Source organism: Alosa sapidissima, chromosome 21 (assembly GCF_018492685.1).
Source record: "Alosa sapidissima isolate fAloSap1 chromosome 21, fAloSap1.pri, whole genome shotgun sequence".
Classification (NCBI taxonomy): Eukaryota; Metazoa; Chordata; class Actinopteri; order Clupeiformes; family Clupeidae; genus Alosa; species Alosa sapidissima.
In genome coordinates this window covers 27,914,435-27,936,079 of record NC_055977.1, presented here as the reverse complement: position 1 = coordinate 27,936,079, position 21,645 = coordinate 27,914,435, and the positions used below count along the sequence as shown (strand labels likewise).

The window sequence follows — 21,645 nt, the reverse complement described above, 5'->3', positions numbered from 1 at the left end:
CACTGTGCAGTGTTGTATTACTCTGTCTTGCTGAATGATTGCCTTAAGCATTGCTTGTAAACATTGACTTTGCCATTATCCAATAATAGACAAAACTGAGCAAACACACACCTTTACTAAAGAAGTGTGTGTATATGCATGACAGGCATGACAGGACTGTTTTGTCCAGCTGGCCAAAAAAACACTGCCATGGAGATTTGTTTTGGACATCGAGTTTCCCAGCGAGGACAAACAAGCCAGCTCTCTTTCCGGTAAGTCGACATGGCACCTGCGCTCCCCACCTAATCTTCACTTTCACTACGATGCATATTAAATAACACCGCATGAAATGAATTCAGCCCACTCCAAAAGGTGGGCTCGGGACTGCGCAGGGAAGGATTACGTCGGATTTTATGACAAAGCTGTTTGGTTTCGGGTGATTTTAATTAAAAGATAACAGGACTGCGTTCACCAGTGGGTATTCGACTGATCGTTTGCCTATGGTTGGATGCTGTTGGTCATAACTTGGAATGACAAAAGGACTGAGAGTCTTTTTTCCAAAGCAGTTGCCGTAAACTGTGTTGAAATGCCATCATCCGGGACTGGAAAAATGATCAGAGAGATTTCTTCCTGCCAAAGTTGATTTACTTAGTTTAACATCACTGTAATGCAGAGAATTATCATGAGCACATTGCCTGAGGCCTATTTGGTCAGACTTCTGGACTGCACTCATCCAGTGGGGCGAGTTTTGGACAAACTTTTCCCCTGACTGTATTCAGTCAATCTTTTACTAGCTCTTAATTTCAAATACTCTTCAAGGGATGAGAGCCACGACCCCCCCCCCCCTCTCTCTCTCTTTCTCTCTATCAGCTATTTCAGCGCCCCTAAGTCCCAAGCAGACATTTTTTTTTCAAAGCATGAAGCTACAGTATATTCCATTCCTTCACTCCTTCGCTCCTAGCTGTCTGTCCATAATCTGAAACCTCTGGCCACTCAGCAAAGATCCAAAAAGAACATTACAGTATACACACACACACACACACACACACACACACACACACCTTAAAGGCCTTGATGGTTCACATTTACTGCAGAGAATAATACATGCTCATATTTGTCTGTGGCCCTAATTCCTTTCAGGAGCGGCGCGCTCTTATCCAGTTTCACTGCTCTCAGGCATGCATTGGGCCGCTTAAGAGAGCCAGTGAAGAAGTCAATGTAAATACCAGGGAGGAGAAGAGGACGGCGCAAGCGACTGAGTGAGCGGAGAGGAGAGAAGAGGAGGGGAGGGGAGAGGAGCAGCTGGCCTTCGGCCACGGGAGAGAGAACCTTCCGGACGCAGGGTGACATAACACTCCACTCTCGCAGAATTCACACAGCGCACACACAGGGGCCAGGACTTTGCCGTCAGCAGAATTCTGGGAATGTGGTGTTTAATGGCTCCTCTCTTCTGCCCCCAACCACACACACTCACACACACACACACACACACACACACACACACACCCAACTCCCCACTCTACTACCTACCTGAGAGCTCTCAGACGTCCGGTGGAGGCCGTGCAGGGCCCCTACGGTCAGCACCTTTCTCTTCCTCTCCTTCCTTCTAGAATATTCTCTCAGTCATTCAGCAACGCCATTGCTGTGCTCCTGTTCCTGCTCCTGTGTACAATGTTTGATTCATGTTATTCCTTTACTTTGTCAAACTGATTTATACCGACTCCTATTACTTTATGAAGATGTATTGTAACTGTCCATGAAGCGCAGCATTCAAATAAACAATATGATCAATATTAATGAAGTACGATCATATCAATCATACCTCAGGTGTGTAAACCACTTCATAAAACACTAAAGCCAATTTCTGATATAACAAAGAGGTAGTTTATGATGAGGTAAAATAAACAAAACAAAACAAAAAAACACACAGGGGAATAATGTGCCTGATGGGCGTATGTGTGCAGTCTGGACTTAAGTGGGCAGTTTTATGTTTGCTCTTCCTTCGGTCCCGGAAGCCATTTTGTTATCAAGTCCACGTTCTGCACACTTTGCGTGCTGTTTGCTCAGGTGCAGCGAAAAGTAGCTATGGGAGGAAAGTAGAAACGCGGTGGCTCTCAAATCCCTTGATGACGCACTGATGCTATCCTGTCACCATAGCTCAACAGGTTGGGCAAGGTGCTAATAGGCCACAGGTGTAATAGCCAGGAAGTGAGAAGAGTGGACGAATAATGAGAAAATATACCTTATCTGTGATGTAAGCGGTTTTGGATAAACGCTGTGTTGATGGATCATAAAATCAGAGATCTGTTTTATAGGACCTGACTGCTAACTCTAGAGTGGAAACACAATAGGATGTGGTGAAAGCTGTTGTGTTTGGCATGTCAACAGCAATGCCCAGCTGTGTGTGATTCCGCCCAACTCTTCAGTGTGTGTGTGTGGGTGTGTTTGTTTATAGTCCTGTGTAATCCTGCCCAGCTCTTGTGTGTGTGCGACGCGTGTGTGTTTGTACTCCTTTTTGTGTGTGCCTGTACACCTGTCTGTGTACACCTGTGTGTGTGTGTCTCTGTGTGTGTGTGTTTATCTGCATGCCCTCACAGACGTGCGGGTGACGTCAGAGAGGATCCTGCTGGCATTTTGGCCCAGCCTCGCCACACAAGCTTGACGAGGAAATGCGCTCGATAAAAATAGATATATCTGAAGGCCATATAGCATTTGTCTGAAACTGTTCCTGTATGCTAAAACCCACAGTGAACTTTGTAACCCTGTGAACGTCAGCTTGTGCCTGCTGTGTTGTACTGTATTGTGTGTGTGTGTGTGTGTGTTGTACTGTATTGTGTGTGTGTGTGTGTCTGTGCATGCGTGTGTGTGCAAGAGAGAGACTAAATATGTGTTTCTGTGACTGTGTGTGTAAATGAGAGGTCAGGAGAATGGGAGAGCATGTATTTTTGTAAGAGAGAAAAAAAGTGTGTGTGTGTGTGTGTGCATGGCAAAAGGGAGAGTCCAGTAGTCTTAGCCAGGGGCAGATCAGCTCGAGTTTGTTGCCCAAGCCTAGATCCCCTTTCAGCTAAAGCTGCCCTCCGACTGGAGCTTAGAAAGACTTCCTCTATTCTAGCACACTGCACTGTACATGCATTCAACAACGCCACACAACAGCCAGCAGACACCTCCTGTGTCACCCTCTCTCTGCAACAACCACGTCCTATTCTGCACCTGGAGTCTTCTGAGGTCATCCACAATTGCATCAAGCATGAGGTAACATGGTATGTTACAACTTAACTCCCTCTCTGTTATCGGTGCGGGGTTGTCACACACAGACACACATGCATGTACACACACATGCAAAAGCTCCCCCTCCCCAGGTCTTCAATCTAGTGTTGAAATATTCATGCTCTTCACTAGCTTAAATGTAGCAAGTTGTGGAGTTTTCATCAGATACTGAGCTTTATCACCGAAACATCTTGTGCATTCTAAAAGCTGTGAACATCTATCAGCTAACTTCATTTGACAGACACACACATACAAACACACACATACACAGGCAAATCTTTCAAATTCCTGGATGATGCTGACGCATAACCACAGTGATACAAAGCTAATGGCGACATACATCAATGCCATTTGGCTGGGACATCCTTTCAAGCAAGAACACAGCACATTGTTTTGCAAATAACATCAGACAAAAGAAAGCAATTACTACTGCATGGAAATGGTGTCCACAAAAGAAAACTTACCAGTCACATGTTTACTCACGTGTGTGTGTGTGTGTGTGTGTGTCTGAGGAAGAGGGAGTGTATTACAGTGTAATACGGAATGTTTTTTTGTGTCTATGAGATCATGAGTTATCCAGAAGTTATCAGTTATGCTTGTGTACTTTGTTCCTGCTTCAGAAATGCTGATGAGGAAAAAGAGGGAACACGCTCCACAAGCACTGAACCATCAAGCACACAGATACCACAGCACTGTTGTGAGTGCTAGTGCCTAAGGCCCGGGCTGCACGGGAAACGCTTTCAAGTCAAGCGTTCGTTTGCGGAGCATAAAATAGTTTTAGAAGACTGGTCTAATTTTTTCGAACTTGTGCACCACTATCACGTCTGGCGTAGCCAGTTCCATGGATTACAGTGGAGGCTAATTGTTGCAGCAGACACTTTGCGAACGGAGCGCTTCAGTTATGTGCCCGTCGGTGTAGCCTCCCTGTAAAGACGCACACTATGAGCTTATCATCACTGACCACGTGTGGCTATCCTCTCGTTTATGGGGAAAGTTTCCCCTTCCCTCCTGCTGATGATGGCTGTCCACTTAAGTCCACTCCCCCACTGGCTCACAGCGGTGTCGGCCCTGCCGTGTTTAAAGGGCCTGGCCCCGTGCCATCGGACAGCAGCTAATTGCCTATTTGAATAGACGCATACGGCACCGCGTTCAAGTGTCTGTGTGTGTGTGTGTGTGTGTGTGTGTGTGTGTGTCTGTGTGTGTGTGTGTGTGTGTGTGTGTGTGTGTGTGTCTGTGTGTGTGTGTGTGTGTGTGTGTGTGTCTGTGTGTGTGTGTGTGTCTGTGTGTGTGTGTGTGTGTGTGTGTGTGTGCCAGTGTGTGTGTGCCACTTGCGGGCGCCGTTTGTTTTCCCCTTCATGGCAGCGGTGGCATGCAGTGTGGTGCGGTGCTCAGGGTTGAGCTATGGGGTTGAGTCACTCAAGGACCTGAAGAAGCTTTGTTTTCTCAGCTTCACATTCTTTCTCTTCAGTGCCTGTGTGTGTGTGTGTGTTTGTGTGTGTCTCTCTCTCTGGCTTCTTTACAGATTTCTGACATGATCTTGGCAACCCTCAGAAAGCACACACACACACACACACACACACACACAAAGTCCCTAATTTGCCTATTTACTTAAAACTTTTTAGAAGGTTTGTGTGTGTGTATATGTCTCCAGGTAAGCTCATTTAGGCAACTCAGTCGAAATGTGATCTGGCATGGATGCATCACACCTGTTCCTGTCTATTTTCTACTACAACACTTGCCAGTCAACCACTGGCACCAGCATACTCTGACCTGGGTTACCACAACATGCCTTAAAGCCTCTCAGGCACAATAAATCAGAGAGGTCTGTTAGAGGAGGTCGGTTGGAAGTGGTTGAGCGGATAGGACAATGGAGACCCCCACCCACCCCTCACCCTAGCTTTTGGTTATTGTTAGAGCGTTGACGCAGGTAGCTCACTGCATCACTGCTATCTGCCTTGCCAACGGGTCGCCGACTGGCTGAATAGGGGATGCGGTTGCCGGGGGAACCGCTGTGCTAACACTAAACCTTTAAGCCAACCCTTTCCTGTATATGCTCGCTTCCATGTTAATGCACCAGGTCTGTACATACCTGTGGCGATGACACACAAACACAGCACACACAATAAGCTCTGGAGATACTTTTTGATACTCTCTCTCCCTCATCCTCTCTGTCCGTCTGTCTCCTTCTCTCAACTTAAGAAAGCTTTATTGGCATGACCATTTAGGAACATTATCGGCCACAATAGGCTACACTAATAAAAAAGAATTTTTTGAAATGTAATCACAAAATAAAACCATTCTGACCATAATCACAAACAGAAATGGAATTGCTGTAATCTGCTTTATTATTAAAGGATTTTTGTGGTCATCCCTGTACTCCCTGTGCTGTCAAACACAAATATAGGTCTGTGAGTATGCTTACTCACAGACCCAAACACCAAGGCTAGGTTCACACCGCAAGTCTTAATGCTCAATTCTGATTTTTTGCTCAAATCTTTGCATATTTCTGTGTGGCTGAACAGATTGTTTGTGTGGCCAATATCAGCCAATGGATATCAATCAATACCAATATCAATATCACCCGTATGCGCAAAACAACAACAAACACATGCACACAACATGCAGCTAACACAACTGACTGACCGACAACCTTTGTGGTACTCTACCTTCCACCGAGTGATGCAATAACACATCAGAGAGCGTTCTCCCAACTTCTCTGGTGCTCCAGTGAAATATTTAGAATTTGGCTAGTGCAAAATTCTGACGAATGGCGATCAAGAACAATGGTCACATGAATTCTGATATAACTGTTCAGGCTGCATATCGCACTGCAAAACATCAGACCTGCATCAGATATGGAAGTGATCCAAATCAGAATAAAAAAGTCAGATTCCATGTGACTTGCGCTGTTCACTGTTTGGACATCAGCTATGTGTCACATCAAGTTAAAAAAAAAAATTTGGCGTGTTAGTGTGAACCTAGCCTTCTTTCCTTTTCCCTCACATACACTTTGATGAATAGCCTATGGTATTTTATTTCGTCAAGGTGAACACAACTGTTTGGCCAAAAGGCAAACATTACATGTGTACTGTATGTGTTTTAACCCTTTCGTGCCCGTGCCGAACATTCCATTTTTGGTGCTGGATGACCTCCTTACACAAAAAACCTTATTTCTTGAGTATAATACATACCATCAATGGGATATACATACCATTGTAATCAGAAGGGTCAGTTCTATCAAATGATGTAAAATACATATGGTAATGTTGATATAGTAATGAACAGTCTTTGAAAATCCTCTCCAAATGTATACCGAAATTTGTTAAAATTGAATTTCATTCGCATAAAAATGAATTTTCATCATATTTCTATACGAGATAGAGAAAAATATAGAGTGTATGACATGTTCAGCAAGTTGTGGGCTATTTAACAAAAAAGACTGAATTGGAATACCATTAACCTTTCAAAAGTTATGATAAATTAAGTGATAAGTGTATAAAAATGCAGGAAACGGGATTTAGAATGTTGACAGAATTCGCATTCTCTTTCTCACCAAAAACATAAAAGTATGCATAAAAACTAATAATGAAGTCAGACACAATGGTTTAGATGTATTTGGTCCATAAGAATAAACCATTTATTTGTATATAAGCAAATGCTACAGTCAACAATAATGATATATAAAAGAAAAACATGTACCTTACCAGTAATACAGGAAGTAAGTATACTGTATATTTATTGAAGATCAATTCTGAAGAGACATAGAATACATTTGATTCAACAGATACAACTTCTTTATATAAATTAGTGTAATATGAAAATGATATACATCTATAAAATGTATTATTTATGAAAAGCTAGGAATACAATCAACTTCAACATCACTCAAAAATCAATGTGTCTAAACATTTGAAAGTGGATTACATAGAACAAGCCTGTTGAGAATAAACACATACACACATATAAACACAAACTCACACACACACACACACAGAGGAGGATAGGGAAAGGTGGGGTGGGGAACCTGAAGGTTAAACACAGAGGACCTATGACTCATAACGAAACGCATCCCCTTCTGTAGAATGCCAAATCTGACAGCAATTTTGTTTACCAAAAAAGCAGTCACCTACCGCTAAACTCCAGGCCATACAAGCTACTTTAGTGTTATTATGTATTGATTTTATAACAAAGCCAACAATTTTTCTTTGGCTCCTGCTGTACAGGAATATGTACTTGATGAAAAGATGACAGAGTAGTAGTTGGAGCAGCTGAAGGCGAGGCTGAAATTTTGACAGAAATGCCTGCCAGCTGTGTTGTGATAGATTTTCGCCAAAATCTTTCTGGCTGTAGCTACCAAACCTAGGTTCAACACCAGATTCTGCATTGCCAAACTTGAAATAATAAGAAACTACTGAAACAGCAATGTCAATGGAGAAAAAGTGTACACAATATGTATTTCTCATTTGGTCAACGCTCCCTGATCCCTTCAGAGACTTGGTTCCCCAGTAGCAATGGATATTAGGGAGGGAAGTGAAGTCCCATGTCAATGATCAATCCCAGAAAACTGTGAAACTCCTCTGGGGTCTCTTCGTCCCATGCCCCTGCACTGTGTGTTTGCATACAACGGCCTACTAAGCACAACCTCTCACCCGTTCCGGTTGGTAAAACCACATATGCCTGGGACAACAACATAAAAATCAACATAACAAGTCTATTTCACAGTGTTTTAGTGGCAGTCTACACCACCCTACGCACGCCACCTAAATCTATACCTTCTTCCTCCATCCTCACATGGTCTTCAACATTGTGAGCGCAAGCTCATCAGCAGTCAGCCACCTCTTCAGGCCTGCAAGGAGGTCTGTGTAGGTCTTGTCATCCTCCATCTGAAACAACAGTAAAATCATACAAATGTAATACATTTATTAATTAAAAAAATAAAAATCACAAAACTACAGATGTGTGCATGTGTGCACATACATACACAAGAAGAGGTAGCCTAAACTATTGAAGCATTTTGAGTAACTCAAAAATATTTAGAAGTATGAAAAGTCATTTTATTACACATGGGTTTAGCTACCCTAAATCTGATTGCCTGGCTGGCATTAAGATAAAGACAGATTACATTTCACCTAGTAACTAACTGCTTAAATGCAATAATGACATTTCTGACATAATATGTGATTTCACATCATGTTTTCTATAAAACTACATATTGAGAAGAGTAGAATATCAAGTCATGCCATCTTAGAAAATGTTGAGACAAGCACGTCTGATGTTTGACATTTAGAAGCAAGGTAAAACAGTTCACTACAAACTGCCTAGCGAGGTAACAACCCGATGAGAGGCAATACGTTAATTAGCACTACATTTCTGACAGAATCCGTGATTTCACATCTTGTTTTCTACAACTACATATTGAGAGGAGTAAAAATATCGCTCAACTTATTTCATGTAAGAGAACGCAACTTAGAAACGCGGCGCCCATTGATTTATTCAGCTTTGGTATGCTATACTGACTTGCCAATATAATGCTTACCTAACAAGCAAATTGGTACTAGAAAACAAACTTACTTACAGGTTATATACTAACAGGTTTTTAAATGAAATTGTCAAATGAAAATAACTGATATAAAAAGCAAACGAGAATACTGCAAGCAGTTCAGAGTAATGCAGCTAGCTAAAGTTACATGACGATGCACTTAGCCCCCGCTATGCCATAATGTTGACGCTGATGAGAAAGCATATTACTATCAAATAACATGATTTTATGACTACAAATTAAGATTAACCATAACTAGAAACGATGTAAAATATATATTACCTCAGTTTATCCAGCTGTGTGGTTTCCAGTCGAGGTAAACTCCAACGAAGTGCAGGTGGCATCTAGCGGTCCATGTTAAAATGTACGACTGAAGTGAAAAGTTTTTTTCACGACTCATCTTCAAGTATCCAAAACATTTCGCGCCATAAACCCCTTAACCAATCATATCAAATTGAAGCTTATGTTGTCAGCATTACGGGGAAGATTTCAGAAATAAAATCAGTCATTGGACAGCTGAGATATTAGATGATTGGTCATCGTTAAAATTTTAACGAAATTAGAATGGTCGGGCTTGTAAGGGTTAAGTCTTGTGCCATGGGTGAAAAGTAGAAAACAGGAAACAGGTTTTTGTTGTTAACTGTGTATCTAAGGATTTCCCTTGAAAAATGGCTAAGGGAGAACGATGACAGGGGAACTTGTGGTGTAGGAAATGCGTGCAGCTCAGTTTTCACATCCTCAGAAACAAGAAATATAAAAATAGGTACAACGTCTGAAGTTAGACACATCGAACTAGTTTAACTTTATGCCTCATTGTAACATTTCTGTAACAAACGCTGATTTTAGTGTTTTGAATCTCCCATGCCATCAACATAAACAAATTCACTGTAAGACGCGTCCTCTAGCCGCCACATGGCGAACTGTAAATTTGACATACATCCCTTCTGCCATCGCAGCGACCAATGAACACATTATAAATGCTGACGCAGAAGGCGTGGGCGTGTACTTGAGGGATTCTCTTCTTATAGACGTTTGACTATTCATATTAACCTCCTCTTCTCGACCAATCACTACGTTTCTGTCGATCCCAGCTCATTTAAAGCCTCTGCACGCGTCATTTTAAGGCAGTTTAAGAACAGACGGTGCGGCAGGAAACCACAGTCAATTGGGAATTAAAATTTTAGTTGCTCTCTTAACTTTTCACGACGGTTCTCATCATCTCCAGTTCGCAAATATTGTGGTCAACAGGTGACACTAGTTGACACATTTGTTTTCTTTGTTTTAACATTGAAAAAAGTCAAGCGTGGTTCAACTGTAATGCGTGTTGGGGTTTATGTGCATCTCTCCTCTTGTCTGAACTTCAACTTCAACTTCATCTACGACAGTTGTCACTTGTCGCTTCGAGAGTTCTTATCCAAAGTATAAGAGGTCTACTTGACAGTTACAAAGTATTCACGCGACAACCTCGCCATGTCCTCCGGTGATGCCTCGGAGCAGAGTCGACGGTTCTGTGTGTTGTCGTGGGAGCAGGTGCAGCGACTGGACTCCATCCTCGGGGAGAGCGTGCCAATCCACGGACGTGGAAACTTCCCCACGCTCTCCGTGCAGCCCAGGCAGATCGTCCAGGTAGGCTAAAATGACGGATGTTGTGCCGTTAAAAAAAAAAAAAACGACAGCGAGAAGACATGCCGTTTACAAGAGTAAACGCACCAGTGACCAGGCCAATAATTGCAAGACTTTACTTACCTAGACACGCACCGCGTAATTTGGAAAATTGAGTTAAGATGTTTATGAAGAGGCATAGTGGCGCCAACGACAATTAAACTAAATTACTCCTAAATGTGTAATGTGTAAATGTATAATGCTTGCAACAGTGTTGATAAAAGAGATATAGTTGAAACACAGTCGGTGTTTTAGAAGCGTTGAACCTCTCCAGTGTTGATCACTCTACTTGTCATGGCAAGTCCTTTTATAGGCTGTGAAAATTCTGGGCTCTGGGCTAAAATCAGTAATTCTGCGCATTTCACCAATATTCTACCTCAGTAATTGATCCATTATACTGCATATAAGTGGCAACTGACCCTATTTTTTTTTTAGTACTAAACGTCTTTTTCTTAACTCTGAAGCTTCCAGCAGTGCTGTCGTATAAATGTCAAGTAATGTGTTTAGCATTTTGCTCTTTTCTATAACTACGAATTTTACTACATTTTAATTCGCTCAGATGTGCGTTAGACATTTATGAAGCCATGTATTAGACTACCAAAGTCGTCCAGATGAGGTAATATGCCAATTAAACACTTTCCACTGTCTAATTCTTGTGCTGCCACCACCACAGTTGAAATTTCTCAGAGCGCTTTGAGGGGAATGCCTTTTACGCACGCTAAGGGAACAATTGGCGAAGGTATACTTGCTCTCCTCCTTCAAAGTTTTGGAAAACTTTCTGATTGAGAGCAGGCTTTCTGAATAGCCATTTTCTGTCTTGCTATCTTAGGTTTCATATTCATACTCTGCCAGAACAGATGCTCTCAGTTGTTTATATACATAATATTTCCAAAAAAGGGGAAAAAGAATAGAAAGGAACTCTCATCTCAGGAACTGTCCAGACCCGTACGCTGCCATCTGCATTAAGCATTAGCAGATTTTCTCAGCCATTCGCTTCCTTCCTCTGGAAAGCTTGTGGAAAACTGAAAACGGCACCAGACCCCAAACTTTCTCCCCATGACAGCATTTTTTGAGGAGGGGGATGGGTGGGGGCGCAATTGCAAAGGAGCTAAGGGATGCTGTGTGTGTGTGTGTGTGCGCTCGCATGTGTGTGTGTGTGTTGGGATTGGGGGGTGGGAGTGGGGGGTAGCTAGTGGATGGACGGCTTTCAATGGGGATGTTTGTTAGTGAGAGGGCCCACTCATTGAATGACATCTGGTAATAGTGCTGCTTCAAGGCATTTATAAGCCCTGGGGGTTGTACTTAGGCCTTTGCTCCTTAGATTTAACACCGATCTCCTGCTTTATGATCTACTATGAGTTCTTCCACAGCCCACAGACCTACAGAGCTCTCCACCTAGCTAACAGTGGCGCAGGGAGTGACAGTATGGTGTAGTAGTTCACACATAGGCACATACCTGTGGTCAAGTACAGTTTTATCAATAGCTTCTACACCTTGAACAAATGTTTGGAGTATTTGATCTGCACAAAGTGGATCTAAATGCTTTAGTAGGTGTATATCTTAATACCACTTTCTCCAGTTTTGGGTGCATGGATACTGCATCATGAAAGAAAAGTATTTTTTTTTATTATTTTTTTTTTATAAATGTGCTATTTTGTTTTGTCACTGGTATTAAAATCCTTGTTAATGGGTGGAATACAATCTTAATGTTCTATGCACCACTAATTTTGGCTGATATCCCCTTACGTCTGTTTTTGGCTTCACCGATGGAGATAATGCATTAGGCCTCTTTGTTACACAATTTCTTAGATTACTTTCACCAGACGCCATTCTCTTGGCAGGTAGAAATGCCTTGTTTCTTTTTCCATTTGTATTTGTTTTGTGTGTGTGTGTGTGTGGGATGGTAAATCTGGATTAGTCATTCTAGTAACAGTAGACTTGTGGTTCAGGGTTGGGCTGACATGGTATCACTGTGCTGAGAGAGGACCAGATGTCGGTTACCTCTCTCTCTCTCTCTCACTCTCTTATTTCCTCTGTTCTTCTCTTTGCATCCATTGCTCCCCTCTTCTCTATCCCTATCACTTTTTGTCTTTTTTGTCCCTTTCTATCTCTATCCCTCTATCTTTTTCTCTTCCTTTCTCTCTCTTCATCTCCCCATTTTTTTTTCTCTCCCTTTATGTGGACCTCCCTCTCTATTCATTTCTCTCTCTGTCTCTCTCTCTCTCTCTCTCTCTCTGTCTGTGTGTGTCTGTCTGTCTCTCTTCATCCTGTAAATCAATTCCTCAGGTGGTCTATTGTAGTCAACAGTGACCGGCAAGCCCATTCCAGACCTCTTGAGCAGGTTGTGGGCAGGTTGTTCTTACCATTGTATTGTAGGCCTGGCAAACAACAATAATGATACAAAAAAACACACCACAATGCGTCTGAAATCACGTAACACAGTAGCTCCTTTTCCTCAGCCAAGAGTAAGCTACAGTGTGAACCAAAGGAGGATGTTGACATGACCACCCAACCTTTTGTGAAAATATAGGAAATACCTAATAAAATTCCCAAAAAGAACTTGAAAAAGCAATGTACTTTTTCTCTCTGCTGCCTGCTGTGCCTTTTTCGATGATGATTGTTTTGGATTCCATGCCAGCCAGGGACCAATAAGACTTTCATTCTCTACAGCTGGTCTTGGCAGGGCCACATGGAACTGGCTGCTCGGATCACTGAATTGGTGTCTGGGGTGCACTGCGGCACCAGAACCCGGCTGGCTTGTCTTCCCCCTCTGCAGGAACCCGTTAAACGCCGTGTTAAAACAGCCCCTGACCATCATGCAACAAATAAAAACACACAAAAAAAGGCACGCTGCCGCTTCGACTTCTGGAGTCGGAAAACAGACGGCGCGTAAGGGCCGTGCGTCGCCAGGGTGATGTGATGTCAACACCAGACGGTCTAGTCTGTTTGCGGTCGGTTTTTACAAGTCTCTTGCACGGAGTCGTCGGAAGTTCGTTCTCCGTAGCTTCTCCCAGGTGAACTTGAGGAATCCCCACATGTCTATTAAGGCTGATTGTCAGCTTCCTCTTTTCACTTTCTCCGTCTGTCCAGCCCAGCCCAGCCCAGCCCAGTGACATTACTGCCTCCAGTGTGGTGCGTGCACTATGTGGTCTAGTCTGAATGAGTGCGCGGCTGTGTCCCATGGCTTGGGCTTGAAGTGTTTACTGGGGTCAGTGTACTGTGTAGTAATCAGATTGAGAACATGGCTGTTACTCTCAGCAGACACCTACTGATTACACCCACGCTTATGGTTATGGTCCATCTGTTAACAACGTACATTTCGTTTTCTTTCTTTTTTTTTTTTGCATATTTGAACAGTTTTATGACACACGCCATCTGCTTGAAGTCCTGCCGTGCCCAATATAAACAGACCCCTCTTCGGAAAACCCAGGCATGGACGAGAGTCTGGTAGCTTCTTTTTGTTGGAAATCCAATTCCTTGTAATGTCATCCCTGTAATTGATCCCTTTTGAAATTCCAGCCATTTATAAATTGACCTTTCGTTTATGTTGGAACCCTGTTCACACTCAATGTCTCTTTTACGATGATGTGTCATTTTTCACAGTAACTGTTTTTCCAGAGGTAAGTTGAGTGGTTCCTTTTTTCCATCAACCCCTCTGAAAGGAAGAACGACAGAGAGAAGGGAGAGGAGGAGAAGAAGAGCTGTTATGTCAGGGCTTTAGAGTAATAACTCAAGATGATCGCTAGAACCACGGGCTGTCTGTTACAGCAGCCAATGGCATTTGGGTACACTCAACGTCCGACTTTTAACGGTCGCTCCCATAATTCAGTGCTTGTGTAATGGTGGCAACGGTGAGTCCAGAATTCCCCCACATGCCTGTGAAGAAAGAGAGAAGGGAGGTGAAGAGGAGGAGGCTAGAGAGGGGGGGGGCAGTAAAAGAATGGAGAGAACAGTACAGGAGTGGAGAGTAAAGGAGTGTAGTGGAGAGTATGGACTAAGAGTAGAGAGTGGACAGGAGATCGAGGGAGGAGAGGGAGAGAGCAGAGGAGGAGTGTAGAGGAGAGGAGGTGGGAGAACAGACAGTAGAGGAGAAGAATGGGTAGAATAGGAGAGAGGAGTGGTGGAGAGACGATGGCTGAAGAGTAGACAGGAAAGGAGAAGAGAAGTGGAGAGTAGAGGAGAACAGTGCAAAAGGAGTGGAGCGTAGAGGAGTGGATATGTAAGAGAGGAGGTGAGAGAAGTGGATTTGGGAGGAGAGGAGATGAGTGGATTTGGGAGGAGGTGAGAGAAGGGGAAAGGGTGACATCAGTCCAAACTCGTGAGTGAGGAAGGAGGCCTAATGCCCAATGCATTGGCAGAGCCAGGCTACACTGGCGAGGCGGTGGAGCCATTGAGGCCCTAATGTGCCCGGCATTGGCACCAGTACCCAGCGGGGCCTCCACTCTCCCTCTGGCTTGGCGCGTCTAGGGGGCGGCCGAAGAGGAAATCCAGCGTAATTTGTTCACTGTGTCGCCGGTGAATCACACACATTGGGAAATGGGAGCGCTCAGAGGAACACTAAACTAGCTCTCGCTGGGAGACACTTGTCCCGCTTTCTTTCTTTTTTTTCAGGAAGGGGGTAGGATGATGCCAAGTAGATCCCATTCACTCGCTGAATGTGTCTTTGTACTGTGAAATGAATTAGTGGTAGCTTTTTTGCTAACTGCTTAATTCCCACTAAGTCCAAAATGAAAACGGTAGAAGCACAGCAAAATAGAATAGAAAAGACCCAGAGTGTGCCATGTGGTGACTGTTAGCAGAGATACCTTTATATTATTTTTTTATATTTAATTATTATTAGAGCAAATGAGAAACGGATGCTGAGTGACACAATCGTCTGTGAAACTATGACCCATTTGTTTGAAGTCTGCTTTTCGGTGTTTAATCTTCTGTCTCAATCACTTTCAGTTGGAATGTACTCAGTAGGATGCTGCCATGATCTATTAGGTCTGTGTGATGGAGGCAGTTAGCCAGCCTTTCCAAAGGGGGGAGGTCCAGGAGGTCTATCGGTAGCCAGTAATGACTCGAGACCTACATTTGAATAAAAGCCACTGACTCGTCTGTGTAAATGGTTATTTGAAATGACTGAACCATTGGGTGAGGCAGAGAAGACTGCGGGGACCTTCAAGGATTGGTCCAGTTATTTGTCTCCCTAGTTATTAACTTCCAGATAATGATGTAAGAAGCTAAAAGTATTATAGTGCTTCTCAAGACACAAGTAGCTTTAAATTTAGCAGCCGAGAAATGCATATGAGAAATACAGCAACTGTTGGCAGATACCTAGCGTCTTGGCCAATAAAAATAAGTCATTTATAAGATGTCATAGAAGAGATACTCGATATGAGACAGACAATAATAAATTTGAAAGCAACCGGGTTCGAATGATGTCAAGCGAGGCCAAGCTGTCCACAGAGGGTTCTATATGAGAACTGTCTCAAGGTCAGACGGAGGTCTTCCAGTGATGGTCCCAAACGTTTTGTGGGAGTTATCCTTCCCCAGTCATAGTCTTTAGACCCAGCCTGGAGCAGATGTGTGTGTGTGTGTGTCTACTTTCCCTCTTATATTACAAACTCTGACTTACGGGAAGATACATTTCTGGAAGCCCTAGAAGTTTCTTCTCTCTTGTACCTCTGATTTATTAAAACAAGTTAAAAACCCTTCTCACAATTTCATAATTACTTTGCTCCTTGCGTCACTTTGATATGGATAGAGAAGTTCCCATAAGTTCTCATTTGGGACCTCTATAGTCTCAGCTTCTGCTGGTTATAATTTCACAGCCTGGAGCTGCATATCACCGAAGCTCATTAATCCCCATTCTATTAGGTGTCAGAACTCATCATGCAGTCACTGCACTTGCTGTCTGTCTGCCTGCCAGGATCCCAAAGCGCGTTGAAATGGCACTATTATTTTCCATGCTATTTTTACGTTTCATGCCGCTGACTTATTTTGAAAGATGTGTGATTTGTAATATGGGTCAGAAAAAGACTATCATGGGGACAGCAGTCTACAGTTCATACTGAATCATTCTCAATCTTGTCAGAAAAAAACCATGAAAAAATAAATAGCTATTTACACCTTTGTCAAATAGAGCATATCAGATAGGGACATTAGTGCATTTTGTATTTAGGTGAATTTCTTCCTTGCGGAGAAGGGAATTGTTGCAAAAATGAATCCTACAGCTATTCTATGTTCCATCAGATGTTCCATATCTAATGTACTTGGAAACTGTACAAAAGCATAAAAGCTTTGGCTCCCTTCAGTGATGCAAATACATGTCAACGGAAAGGAATTTTCACTCACCCCTCTTCTCTCTTGCTCTCTCTGTCCTGCAGGTAGTCCGGGCGCGACTGGAAGAACGGGGTGTCGTTGTCCGTGACGTGAAGCTGAACGGGTCAGCGGCGAGCCATGTCCTCCACCAGGACACCGGCCTGGGCTACAAGGACCTGGACCTGATCTTCGGCCTGAGTCTGACCGACGACAAGACCTTCCGCCTGGTCAAGGACGTGGTGCTGGACAGCCTCCTGGACTTCCTGCCGCACGGCGTGAGCCGCGACCGCATCACGCCGCTCACCCTCAAGGAGGCGTACGTTCAGAAGATGGTGAAGGTGTGCAACGACACTGACCGCTGGAGCCTGATCTCGCTGTCCAATAACACCGGCAAGAACGTGGAGCTCAAGTTCGTGGACTCTCTGCGGCGGCAGTTCGAGTTCAGCGTGGACTCCTTCCACATCGCGCTGGACTCGCTGCTGCTCTTCGACCGCTGCTCCGAGACGGCCATGTCTGAGAGCTTCCACCCGACCGTGCTCGGCGAGAGCATGTACGGCGACTTCGAGGAGGCACTGGGCCACCTGCGCGGCAAGACCATCGCCACGCGCAGCCCCGAGGAGATCCGCGGCGGCGGCCTGCTCAAGTACTGCCACCTGCTGGTGCGCGGCTTCCGGCCGGCGTCCGAGACGCAGATGAAGACCCTCCAGCGCTACATGTGCTCGCGCTTCTTCATCGACTTCCCCGACATCGGCGAGCAGCAGCGCAAGCTGGAGGCCTACCTGCAGAACCACTTTGTGGGCATGGAGCACAAGCGCTACGAGTGCCTGGTCATGCTGCGGCGCGTGGTGGACGAGAGCACCGTGTGCCTGATGGGCCACGAGCGGCGCCAGACGCTGGCGCTCATCTCGGCGCTGGCGCTGCGGGCGCTGGCCGAGCAGAACGCCATCCCAGCCGTGCCCAGCATCACCTGCTACTACCAGCCGGCGCCCTACGTGCGGGACGTCAACTTCAGCAACTACTACGTGGCCCACGTGCACTCGCCAATGCATCACTGCAGCAGCAGCTACCAGACATGGCTGCCCTGCAGCTGAGCAGACGGACTACGGACACGGGAGAGAGAGAGAGAGAGAGGGAGAAGAAAATGACAGAACGGAGAGAGAGAAAATACAGAAAAAAAGGGATAGACAGGAAGTGTGTGCTTGTATGTGAGTGTGTGTGTGTTTGTTATGTGTGTTTATGTATGTGTTTGTCTTTTTGTGTGTGTGTGTGTGTTTGTTATGTGTGTTTATGTATGTGTTTGTCTTTTTGTGTGTGTGTGTGTGTGTGTGTGTGTGTGTGTGTGTGTGTGTTTATGTGTGTGTGTTTATGTATGTGTGTTTGTCTTTGTGTGTGTGTGAGAGAGAGATGAAGAAAAGCAGAATAGAATGCTTTGAAGCTATTAGTGTGCGTCTTGTGTATAGAGGGGTCATGTTAGGGGATTCAGTCCATGTGTAGCAATGTGGAACTAAATTATGGGACCAAATGAGGACTAGGACAAGAAAGATAAAAAAAAAAAAGAAAAAGAAAGAAATCTAAATTACGTTTTTCTTGCCAAAATCTTCATGTGTCACCCACCCCACTAAGTTATGAAAATGAACACTGCTGTAAATTAGTTTCGAGCCATTGTTTTGGTGTTTGTTGTTTCTTTCTTCATGTTCTCCTAAGATGTTGTGATGTACAGAAAGAAAACAAACAAGTGAATGACCCAGTGACGGGTGCAAAGGGACAAAGTTGACGCACTTTCTTCCTGCCTTCTGGATATGTGTTCTAATGTTAATCAACATGTATCAGTTGCTTTAGCAAATGTATATAAGTTGTATTATTCTATAGTTCGCTCTGTCTTTGAGCGAAAGAAGACAGGTCAGAGGACCGAGCTCTGTTCTGACTGTGGTTGCATTTAAAACGTCTTTTTTATTTTATTTGAAGAACTGAGGACCAAAGAATTTTCCTTGTAAAATTGGAATGTTGCTTTTGTCGCCTCCCCAAGTGCCTGAAACCGACCAACCGACATGAGAAACTGTGTACATTATTTGTATGTAAATTAAAAACAGTCTCAAATTTTCAACCCTCCATTGCAAATCTATGGTACGTTATTCAACCTTCCTTCCAGGGGTTGGGTTCATGTTCATGCTGTGAGCCGATTTAACACCATAGAGATCAATGCTGGTGCCTGTACCTGTTTGTTGAGGAGAAATGAAGGCAGTCATCCAGGGGAATGCTAATAGCTAAAAGCCTTATGGAGCAGAGGTATTAAATCTGTCAGATTGAGGAAATCGGATTTTCTCTTCCCCTCTCTCCCTCCTCTCTCTTTTTCCTGTTCTCTCTATCTATCCTGCTCTTTTTTTCCTGGCACCACTTATTGCTGTCTGTTTCACTCTTCTGCCATTTTGTGATTCCCCTACTCCTTTTCTTTCCTGGCTTTTTACTCTCTCTCTTTCTCTCTCAGTCTCTTTCTCCTCCTTGTGGTCCCCATCTTGAGAGCTCGGTCCACTCAGAAGCCCAGAAACACATATTTGCCCTTATCCTCCATCTGTTTCTGAAGCGCTCAGAGGACTACTGGAGCTTCGTTTGGATTAGTTGTATTCACCAATGCTGACCTACTGATGCAGCTGAACACCAGCTGGTAAAGCAAGGATGGGACTGCGAGTGTGTGTGTGTGTGTCAGTGAGTGAGGGTGTGTTCTTCTGCATACTGAATGCTGACCATTTATGTGTACACATGTGTCAGGGGTTTCCAAACAAATGCTCTGTGATTGCACATAACTCATAGCAAACCCTCTGACATTTGTCAGGTTTGTTATATGGAACGAATGGTTGATAGACCAAAGAGCTAAATGTTCCCATCTCATCATCCAGCTTTCTGTGTGCAGAAGGTGTGTGTGTGAGGTGGGAGGGTGGAGATACCGGTGGCTTGAGACAGTGTTGCATGCCTCTAGGCCAAGGTCACACTCCCAAGGTTAAAGGTGTATTACCTGGGCTGTATCAGGTAATGTGTTACTTCTCCTGTGTCAACTTAGATTTAAGCCCTTGATAAAAGCTACACTTTGGAACTGTTTCAGCAGAAGTGCGTCTAAAAAAAACAAGTGTTTAGTTCACAGTCTGCGCAACAGAGCAGAGTAAGAAGAGGCAGGCATGGAGAGCTACAAAGACACCCAAAGACAGCTTTCACCTACGATTAGTCGCCAGACAGGCTCGCTCTCTCGCCTCTCGGAGAGAAGTGTTGTGGATTTGTTTTGCGGAGAGACATTTGGACACCCATGAAGCTTTCTGGTGATATAAACAGACCGGCGACACAGACGGGATGTCTTGGTTCTTAAACAAACTCCAGGGACTTTGTGTGTGTGTGTGTGTGCGTGCATGTGCGTGCGTGCGTGTGCGTGTGTGTGTGTGTGTGTGTGTGTGTGTGTGCATGTGTGTGTGTGCATGTGTGTGTGCTGCGTTGGGCACTGCCCCGTGACTCACCACTGAAACACTGTGTTATTACTCGAAAGGGGAAAAAAAATATGGAATAGCAATTAACAAAGCACAGTAAAATCCATTCACAGGCAGCGCACAGCACTGCACTGCGAGAGAGAGAACGTCGAACCAAAACGTATGTGACAGGGATGGTTCCCATGATGTTATATTAAGAGCTCCCAAGGGCGGGCACAAGAAGCATTCTGTCATTTAAACAGGAGTTTTTTCCTCCACTTTGTCCACAAAAGCATGATGCTGTCAGACGAATGTTTTATTCAATCTGGGGTAATTAGCTCTTTTTAAAGAAAGTATTTATAATGTGCCATGGTTTCAGTGTAAATTACACTTTACTTTTAAAATAGAATAAACCACTAATGAGTAAAGCAATGGGTTGATGAATGAGAAAACACACTGTGTGCATGCAAAATGTAAGATTCCATTTTCAAAGTGGAAGGAGTTTCCTCATTTGGTAATTGAACTTTATTTAACTTTTTATTTAGCCGTGCACTTAAAAACACATTGGAATATCATGTGCATTTAAGCACATTTGCACACACACAAATACACACTCTCACACAAACAGACGCATGCACGCACACTCGCAAACTGTGTAAGATTATATATATAAAAGAATCTGTCTAGAAACTACGCCCTAGGCAAAAATGTCACAGACCAATTAGTTCCAGAATTCCACAAAATTCTTTGTTTTATTTTCAGAAGCAGGAACAAATGTACAGGATAGCTCACAAGTCATGACACAGACCCCATTAACTCTAGCCATGTACAAGACTGTAGCTGAGGTTGTGTCAAGATCTTCGTTTGCTCACTGAGTTCACCAAGTACATCTGTGAACACACAGAGACACTCTGAAAAGGTAGTTCTCATTGGATAAATACAGACGCTAGACTAAGAGTTACTGTTAAAAATCAAACAATTTGGAATTTTTACACAAACTCTCTTTTACATTTTTCACAATTCTCAATGTTCAAAGAAACCGCATTCACTTGGGACGTTCATCTCTCTTTGCCAAATTTCAGCGCACCTCTGATCTGGCCTGATTCTGATGGCGGCCGGCACAAATCCAACCTGTGTCAGGCTCTGAGCACCAGCCCGGTGCTGATCCAATAGGAATCAAGTCCTGTTCTGGCACCAGGCTCTCAGCTGCTCTCAGCATTGGCAGGCAGGGTGAAGTAGGTCAAAGCGGCTATCCTCTCTGTCTCTCTCTCTCCCTCACTCCGTCTCTCTCTCTCTCTTTCCCTCCCTCTCTCTCTCCCTTTCTCTCTCTTTCTCTGTGAAAGGGTGCCAGGGGAGACTCATTCCTCTTCCTCCGTTTCCGCTGCCCTGTCTGACGGAAAAGTACCAAGGTGACCCAACAGGCCGGGGAGAACCGCACTGCCT

The 21,645-nt window shown here is 44.1% G+C and overlaps 1 protein-coding gene across 1 annotated transcript; it reads left to right on the top strand.

Moving 5' to 3' along the window:
- Nucleotides 1-9,904: 9,904 nt before the first annotated feature.
- Nucleotides 9,905-18,862, top strand: tent5bb (terminal nucleotidyltransferase 5Bb). Its single transcript, XM_042077262.1, has 2 exons — nt 9,905-10,411; nt 16,819-18,862. Exons 1-2 carry the CDS (start codon nt 10,256-10,258, stop codon nt 17,842-17,844), a joined length of 1,182 nt encoding a protein of 393 aa, XP_041933196.1. The 5' UTR covers nt 9,905-10,255; the 3' UTR covers nt 17,845-18,862.
- Nucleotides 18,863-21,645: the final 2,783 nt, after the last annotated feature.

Bases quoted from the DNA above. Each gene is read 5' to 3' on its own strand.
- tent5bb (XM_042077262.1), top strand. From the start codon at position 10,256: ATGTCCTCCGGTGATGCCTCGGAGCAGAGTCGACGGTTCTGTGTGTTG. The intron at 10,412-16,818 runs GTAGGCTAAAAT...TCTGTCCTGCAG, and splicing joins AGCCCAGGCAGATCGTCCAG to GTAGTCCGGGCGCGACTGGA.